This window comes from Merops nubicus, unplaced genomic scaffold (assembly GCF_000691845.1).
Source record: "Merops nubicus isolate BGI_N331 unplaced genomic scaffold, ASM69184v1 scaffold19773, whole genome shotgun sequence".
NCBI lineage: Eukaryota > Metazoa > Chordata > Aves > Coraciiformes > Meropidae > Merops > Merops nubicus.
The window spans coordinates 9,199-18,198 of NW_008601183.1; the positions used below are offsets into that span (position 1 = coordinate 9,199).

Consider the following 9,000-nt stretch of genomic DNA (forward strand, 5'->3'; position numbering starts at 1 on the left):
TCAGCAGTATTCTGCTGCTGCTGGTGCTTACTGGAAGTTCTGTGTTTTCTGGAAACGTGTGTGTGAACAAGGAGCTTTGTCAATAATATATGAACTGGCATAACCTTATTTAGTGGGGTGTTCTGTTCCCCTTGTCTCCTGCAAAAAACATTCTGGTTTAGCCCTGTTCTGATTGATTAACTCTAAATCAGGGTGTGATCATGCAGATGGAATCCTTTCTTGCAGAAATGTAAAATTTCACAAATATGTAACTTCTAATGCCAGACCTTAAGAAGATGGCTCTGCTAGGCAGTTGTCTGTTACTTGTATTGGGGATTTTTTGAAATCCCTTAATTTGAAATCAGTTTGAAAGTTTTAGGGAAGATTATCTCTTTTTTTTTTTTTTAAATATAAAATGGCTAACAACTTTCCCCCTTTTAAAAAAAAAAATTACCTGTGTTATATTGAGTTGCTGAAAGACTTTTTTTGTGTTCTATTCTAGAAAGTGAAGTAATAGTACTGCAGTTGTCTAACCTGCTTTATTGCAGAATGATGCCCAGGAGGTTGCTCGTTTGCTTTGCCTTCTGACAGGGATGAAAGTTGACTATTTCTGTGCTCCTCTCTCAGTGTATTGATCCATACAGTGATCATCAGTTGCCAGGCATGCTCTGTGACTCAACCACTCTGAGTCTGTGTTGGTGTTTGTTGGCCTGGACAGTCAGCAGTGCTGCCTTGCCGACGAGGCTGATTTGTTTTGGGTTAGGGTGCCACAGCATTCATCTGAGGCAGCCAGTGCAAGCTTGTGCTTGTTCCGTTTCCAGAGGCTGCCCTGAGCCACGTCACCTCAGGGGAAGAACTTTCCTGAAGGTGGAACCTGTGTAAAATGGCTTGTGCTGACAGTTGTTTTGTGAGAAATGTACTGTACTGTTTTTAAATAGGAAATGGCAAATGGCTTGCAGGAGTATTACATACTCTTGAGAGACTCCTTGCCCTGGAGATTTTTTCTGAACGGAAGTGGATTATTTCTTTATGACCCAGGAAGAGAAAAGAAATTCTGCAGCAGCAGTGTCCATGGACTAGCTTGGGGCAGCAGCATTTTTCCAGCAAAAGAGTCATGAAATTTGTGGGATTTTTGGGAAGGAAGGAGGAGACAAGTAGGCTTGAGCTACTGTTAATTTGTAACTTCTTCCATTTTCTTAGATAAAGCACTGAAGGAGATTGTGGAACGTATTCTTCAAACTAGTTACTTTGATAGCACCCATAACCATCAGAACGGGTTATGTGAGGAGGAGGAGGCAGCGCCTGCGCCTGCAGTAGAAGACACTGTAGCAGAAGCTGGTGAGAGTATGAGGCTGCCTCATGACTAGTATATTTGTCTGTGTTGTACTCTGTTGCCTCTTTGGATTCAACAGAATGATTAAACTGCAGATGCAGTTTGCTTACTGTGAATGCTTAGTTAATGTCCTGATGTTTTTTCTCATCTTCATTCTGAGACACAAGTTTCTTCATCTGCCCTGTAATGTGAGGTTTGTTTCTGAACCCAGCAGATACTTAATTGTATGGGTCGGCAATACTGAGGCTCTAGTTTTAGGTCTAATCAAAATCCCATCCCCTTGGAGCTGTGTAGACAAAGCCACTCCTTCCTCAGTGTGTAGCAAGCTTCTATTTCCAGGCATTAATATCACTCAGGAGTAAACAAATATTTGTTCATTCTTACACCTAGCTGTTTGCTAATAGTCCAGAACGTTTCCTTAAAGTAAATCTTTTTGATAAGAGTACTGCAGAAATGCATCCATCTAACTTTCTATCTTGTAGGTCTGTAGGCTTTTTTCACAGAAATGGTGTATTTCTCTTACAGAACCTGATGCAGCAGAAGAATTCACTGAGCCAACTGAAGTTGAATCAACTGAGGTATCATTCACTGGAAAGACTGTCATTTTGTATAGCTTTAATGCCACTTACTTTTACTTTCATACACTTTCTTATTTTTATTTTAGTATGTAAACAGACAATTCATGGCAGAGACTCAGTTCAGCAGTAGTGAGAAGGAACAGGTAGATGAGTGGACAGTTGAAACGGTTGAGGTAAGATCTTGTGTGCTGCAGGTAAAATTGCCATCCCTGTTTCCGCTGACCCGCAACTCCTGACAGGTTTTAGTGTTGCACCCCTGCTCCCCCAGTACATACAAAAATCCATCTGTTTAGGTAGGCTTGGACTCGCTCCTCATTCTTCAGTTACCTATTTAGCTCAGGAGTACCTACAGTAAAAATGAAGCACTCCAGCTAAGTTGGTGGAGAACTTGCTTTTGTTCCATAGTGGCTTGCTTGGCAAAACAGGGCTTGAAAGTCTTTGGCTTAAAAAGACTTAGTTTTTTGAAGGCCTTTTTTTGAGAGAACTTTGCTGCAAATGTAGAACTGAAGTTCATCTACACAGCTGCTGACAGCATGGCATAGTTGTGTGTTCCATTGAGCAGTTCCATTGAGAGGAAGCTGAAAAAAAATAGTATTGCAACTAATACCTCAACCAGATTGCACATGCACATGATTTGATGGAGAAGTACTCTTGTGTGTACATTGCTGCTTTCAAGAACTATAGTTCAAGTACTTAACTTGTTACTACTCTGCAGTTAGTGATTTCTGTGGTACACTGCTCTTGGGACCCATTCCCAGTTCAGTCCTTAGATGCAAGGCTTCGTGTACTTGTCCATCTTTTTATTATACTAGAATTGGTGGTTTTCACGTACTGGAAAGGACAAGTCAGGTGGAGTCATTCAGGTACTTGGTATGTTGGCACTTGGGTTGCATCCATCTGTTAGGAAAAAGCATGAGCAGCATCTTCCAGGTCCTGGAGATTAATTCTTGATTCCCTCCAGCCCTCTGCAGCAGCAAATTACAGAAGGTTGATTTTTCAGACTCTTTTCCTTGGTGTCTTTAGGCCCTTTTAAGTGTAGGAGTGGAGTAAGTGTTTGTCATCTTTTCAAGTGGTGAAAAAGAGAGCACCCATTTCAGTCTGGTTAGCTGATCTGCCCAATTTCACCTTGTCTAGCTGAAACTCATGTCTTGTAGTGTTGAAAACCACTAAGAGTACTTAAGATGAGTGTGAAGCTTCTAGAACAAACTACACAACTTTGCCTTGTATGTGAATGATTTTTGTAATGTCTTGGTCATAGTACTCCATTCCCTTACTTAAAAAAACCCTAAAATATATCACTGCTATTGCATGTGATTTCAGAAATCTCTCTAAAAATTGAAGATAGCTTCCCAAAACACACATGAAAGTCATACTTGATTGGGATGTTAATACATGACACAGCATTTTAGAGTTAATGCTTGATTGGCATCAGTCTGTCTTGAATTACATCTGTATTTCTACCAAGTAGCTCAGAGGTTCAGTTCTCTGTGGTTCTTAATACAAGTAGTATGAATGAAGAGCTTGGAGTAGGAAATGCCCAGATGGTTGAAGCCTGTTGCACTTCCTCTGCTCTTAAACTGCAAGGCTGGGTATTGCACAGCTGAAAACTCAGGATGCTTCCCCATGGGAATAGTAGTATGTGGTAACTGAATTACTATGGTAAAAAAATTAAGGCTGTAGTTTTATATCAGACTGATTTCAGAAACTCCTAATTTTGCTTATGCCTTTTCCTAGTCAGCTAAATCTGGATTATTTCAGCTTTGTTTTCATAGAACAAAGCAGTACAAAGAATTCTGTCCTTATTCCTTCAACTGGGTACAAATGAGCAATTCAGAAAAACTTAAGGATTGCAGACTGCTTCTTTGTAATGAAGTACCTTATTTTCTAAGATCTAACACAAAAAGGGGAAATAGAGAATAACTGGCTTTGAAATGAGTCCTACTGGCACCAGAATTCCATTTTTCATGGAAATGCAACTGAATTGTCTTTAAGGAAGATGGTGAGAGACGTTGTATAGAGACTTTGGGCTCTTCAGCTCAAGGTCGTTGTGGCATCAGTACAGTGAGAGCTGTAAAGCTTATCATATTTTGGAAGAACATCTATCTCTACAGAAGATTTCCATAATTGTTCAAGAAGAGGGAGGCTGTCAGAAACTCCTTTTTCAGTAACCCTTGAATAGATGTGGTGGACTGAAGATTGCTGTGGTGTGGAATGTTTGTGGCTGGAGAAGTGGTTCTCTCACAGTGACACTTCTGTGTGGGCCTTCCATAGATTTTAAACTAAAGAATTTGCTTGTGAATTTTCAAAGTGTATTTGCATTTTTGGATTTTATGATGTTTGATTTTGGTGAAGATGCCCTTTGTTGGTGACAGTGGGGGTTTGGTTTGTGGGGGCTTTTGTTGTTCTGTTGGGTTGAGGGTTTTTTCTTGGTTTTGATTTACTATGAATTTTAACTGCTTCCTTTGTATTAAGTACCTGTATTTGAACCTGCTTGTATGTAATGTTTTCTGTGTGTTGGAGTGTGGAGTTCCGGTCAGATGGACGTGTTTTATGTAGAATTGGAAACTGTCCTGTGACTGCCTGAATACAGCTTCATTCTGGCTGGTTTGTGGTCTCATTGAACCTCTGGTTCTACCTTTCCTTTGACCCCTGGCCATCTCCAGCCTGTCATTCTCCTCTGCTGGTGTCTGGGCAGCTCTGCCTGCTGGGAAGGTCACGGGGCAGGGTGGCAGGAGGGGAGCATGCAGCTGGAGGCAGATATTACCCTGCAGAGAGGTTCAGCTTTCCTAAAAAGTGTCACCTTGCTGCTCTGCCCCCACTCTCAATGGAGACATATTGTTGGGTGATAATTTGCTTTTTGAGTAATGATCCTTATATTTGAGTAGACTCTATCATGCAGCAGACTTAGAAAGCTGTTAACTAGAATTACATCCTGTCAACTTAATATGTAAAACATGGAATTTTTTTAGTAGTTCCCTCCTACAATGATTATAATAGGTCAGGGTACCTGGTAGTGATAACAAGTCTGAAGGCATATGCCCATCACTGATCCTTCTGACATTAAAAAAAGGCCTGAAAAAGACACTGTAAAATATTAAGCACCATCTGAAGTTAGCACTGTACTATCTGTGAAAAAGGAAACGTTTGGTAAAATTGTGTCCCTGGTCACTCCATCAACTTGTCTATTCAGAATAATTCAGTACCTTCAAGAAAAAACTTTGTAAGTGGAGTGATAGTACTCAAATAATAGAGAATTTGGTTATAATTACATAGGAGATGAATAGCTCCTGGTTTTACCTTTCAAGTTTCACCTAGTCATCTGGCTTGCTTTTTTTTTCCTTTCACTTTAAAACTTTGTGCTGTGCAAGAGATGTAGAAGTGTGCTCTAAATAACATTTTGTGGGAAAAAAAATTCTACTCGGAGGTCTTAATTCTTAATTTGGAAACAGTCCATGACTCACAGGTTTTGGGGACTGTGTGACAGAGCAGAGCAGTTCTGCTTGTTCCCCAGCATGGGCAGCCTTTGGGTGCACTTCCATGAGAACTGTCAAACTGCCTCTCTTTGGGTGGCTGATAGTGGGGATGTGGATCTGAAGGGCATTTTGAAGAGGAATGTAGGTTGTGGTTGGTTTTTAGTTTTGTTTAGAGATCTCCTTAGTGTGTTTTGTTGGTGTTTGGTTTATTTTTTAATTTACTATTTGATCAAGGAGAGAGCTGTTGGAGTTTGAGGCATTTGCATGTGCAGAAATGATCACAGCAGAATGATCTGAGCAAGCAGCAGGCACACTGGAAGATGCTGTAGGGTTTTTGGAGGAATTTTTTTGAGGAAGCACTGCTGTGTGCAGCTCGACTGTCCTTGTAGCTGTTTTCAAGCTGTTTGGTGCTGGATGTTCTCAGGTGCTCATATACAGCTCTCCTGGTTGCTCTGCTGTTTTTGATGAGGAGCTATTTTAAAACATGTTGCTGTTTGCCTTACCTCTGCTTACCTGCGCCGTTTTGGAGTGTCTGGTCAATCTGAGCTTTCTTGCCTGCTGTGCTTCTGTTTTTGGGCTTCTGGTGTCCCTCTGTGGTGCTGTTCTCAGTCTTTCTGTCACTAATGCTGCCTGCTGCTCTCCAAGACCATACATCAGCTAGCTAGGGTAACACTTGAGAACTTGGGTCTAAACATTACTATGAATATGTAAAATTTTGAAGTCTTAAGAAAGGGCCAGAAATTCTGCCTCTGCTTCCATGAACCAGGAAGGTATGAGAAAACTGTTCTCCACCTGTGCATATTTCTGAAACTTAACTTTTCCCTGACTTTTGTTAAATTTCTAAAGGTTGATAAATTGCTATCTCAATTCCTGCTTTAAAAAAATCCCTGTAATCATTAGGTCTGGGTTGGAAGGGACCTTGAAGGCTCATCTGGTTCCAGCCTCCTTGCCATGGGCAGGAACACATTGATTGTAATGTTGAGCAGATTTTGTTAGTGCTCTTTTTAATGGGGGATAGAGTAGATGGAAAGAAAATAGAGCACAGCCTGAACTTCACAGTCCTGTGAAGTGCTTGGATCAGTAGCTGGCCACCAGTATGGCATGACTCTAGGAGGATGTAGGAACATTGTATAGAATTATGTCTGTGATGAGTTAGACAACAGCCGTGCATTTCAAGAGCTACTGAGTCACTTCTGTGCAGTGGAATCTTGAGCTGAAGTTTCAGTTGGTTGCTTGTTTCTTGCTAGGTTGTAAATTCCCTGCAGCAACAGACCCAGGCTACATCTCCTCCCGTTCCTGAACCCCACACGCTCACTACTGTGGCTCCAGCAGATCCTCTGGTGAGAAGACAGCGAGTACAGGACCTCATGGCGCAGATGCAGGGCCCCTATAACTTCATGCAGGTATGGGGACCCACCCTGCTGTGCAGCTAGAACCAAAGAAACCAGCACTTCCTGGCTGTGAGGATTTAGAGTCTGCTGTAGTTGGAAAGATACCATCGTCTTGCAAACTGGCCAAAGCCAAAAACCAGCAAAGCTGTGTTGCTGTCAGAGTACAGTCAGAATGTTACCTAGCTTTCCAGTCCCTCTTGGTACTAAACCTACAGAGAAGGCAGAACTTTGTGCCTCACTGGGAGCTGTAGTATGTTCTGCTTCAGTGAGCCCAGCTGTAAAATACCCCTCCTGTAAGTGAGTTCTAAATTCTGTGTTACAAAAAACTTCTACAGCAGGTGAGGAGAGTTCTTTTTGGGTTGCTTCTTGAAGGCTCTTATAACCTCTAAAGTTAGAACAACTAGAAGAGCATTGGGAGGTAATGGAATACATCAGAAAAGGCCTCTCCTCCTCCAGAAGAGTAGATGCTTTGGTAACAAATGAGGGTTTTTTTGTTTCTTCCTGCAAAGGGCTAATTGAAGATAATAGTTTGTTGTCTATACTGTCTGGCTACTACAATCTCCCTCCAGTTATCTTTTTGCAGATAAGCTCTGACTTCTAAAACAGACTGAATTTTTATTGTGATAAATAACCTTTTTGAAATTTTAATATCTTAATTGATTCAAATGTATGCTAAACCCAAGGGTTTTAAGTGTGGATTAAGCTTCCTTGCTGTGACCTGGTCATTTCTGTATTCTGAATGTTAATATTTACAGAATACAGGAAATTGGATTTGAGGGGATGATTTTTTTCCCCAGGACTCTATGCTGGAGTTTGAGAACCAAACGCTCGATCCTGCCATTGTATCTGCACAGCCCATGAATCCAGCACAGAATTTGGACATGCCACAAATGGTTTGCCCTCCAGGTTTGTAATGGTAAATCCTAAAAAGAAATATTGGGGAAGCCTGCAGGTCACCTGTTGCAAATGCTGCAGTTACTGCTGTGCAGTGAAAGGGTCCTAACAAGTCCTAACACAGTCCTGTTAAGGTGTGGTTTTCTCAGAAATGTGATTGTGCTTTTGAAGCATGTTTGTAGACCTCAGATTCTCACTTGCTTCTAGGCTTTGCTTGGAAGTGTGGAACATTTAACTTTACTGGGCAAAATACAGTTTTGCTTAGTCTTGGAAATTGCTGGATTATCTTGGAGCAACTAGAGAAAAAGTACTTTGCATGGAAATGGTAATTTATATTTTGAGGGTAGCTTTGCTGTGCTAAAGGACTAATCATCTTTATGATGATCAGCTCTCAAATAACTGAATTGGATAAGATGGTAATGCTAGTCTGTAAAAGGTTTGATTGAGCTGTATAATAAGTGAAATTATTTTACTTCAGTTCATGCTGAGTCAAGACTTGCCCAGCCCAGTCAAGTTCCTGTGCAACCAGAAGCTACCCAGGTAAAATGTTTAGTAAGTTGTATTTTTTATTTAAAATTGATTTTAAGCTTGATTGATGTTGTAATAGGATTTAATTCCTAACTATATAAGAAACTCAAAGAAGAAGCTGAAGTTCTGATCCTGGGGAACTGGTTATCTCCACTATCTCCTCAGCACTGTCATTTGGAGGCAGTACTGGATACAGTTCTTAGGCAGTTTGACTTGAGGCTTCGCTGTGCATTCTGTTCAAGGTGGACTAACAATTTGACCCATCACTCTTTGCTTAGTAGGATTCTCTTTCCTGTGAGCCATGTGTAGTGATATTTATAATTTAGGTGGAAGCAAGTTGTCCTTTATCTGCGTATTTGCAAATAACTTGGTTTAAAGGCAGTCTGGTCGGGTGGGCATCAGACCACAGCTAGATTTCATAGATTAAACAGATGGTTTGTGTTCTGGTATTTCACTTGTTCTGTTAAGGATTAGTCCCAGTTGCTTGCTTGGGTAGTATTTTAATACTGAAGTTGCAGAGCAGTCAGAATGAGCCTGGATACTCCAGTAAGTTTTTTTGTTTCCTTACGTCAGCCACTGCTGCCAGTGATTCTCTTGGGAATCTTGCAAGCAGTAGCTAAACTTACCTCTTTCCTTTTGAATGTTCAGCAAGATGATGGTAACACAACCATCAGTGGTTATCAGTTGCCAGTAGCCTTAATGCAGAGTCCTCTGCTTTGCTGGCTAGAGTTTTCACTGGACTCTGTAGGGGAGCAGGGGCTGCAAAACGAGCAAATTCAGTCCATTGGAAAGCAGTGTTTCTCTATTTCTGCATGAGCTTAGAG

At 41.1% G+C, this 9,000-nt stretch overlaps 1 protein-coding gene across 1 annotated transcript in view; it reads left to right on the forward strand.

Annotated features, from left to right (window-relative positions):
* Positions 1–8,200, forward strand: part of LOC103770657 (caprin-1-like) — a gene marked incomplete at both ends in the record, with an annotated part of 11,294 nt that extends 3,094 nt beyond the window's left edge. Inside the window, 6 exons of the mRNA XM_008937927.1 lie at positions 1,180–1,317; positions 1,838–1,890; positions 1,977–2,063; positions 6,611–6,766; positions 7,552–7,660; positions 8,127–8,200. Coding sequence (XP_008936175.1) covers positions 1,180–1,317; positions 1,838–1,890; positions 1,977–2,063; positions 6,611–6,766; positions 7,552–7,660; positions 8,127–8,200 — 617 coding nt within the window. The remainder of the gene's footprint in view (positions 1–1,179; positions 1,318–1,837; positions 1,891–1,976; positions 2,064–6,610; positions 6,767–7,551; positions 7,661–8,126) is intronic.
* Positions 8,201–9,000: the final 800 nt, after the last annotated feature.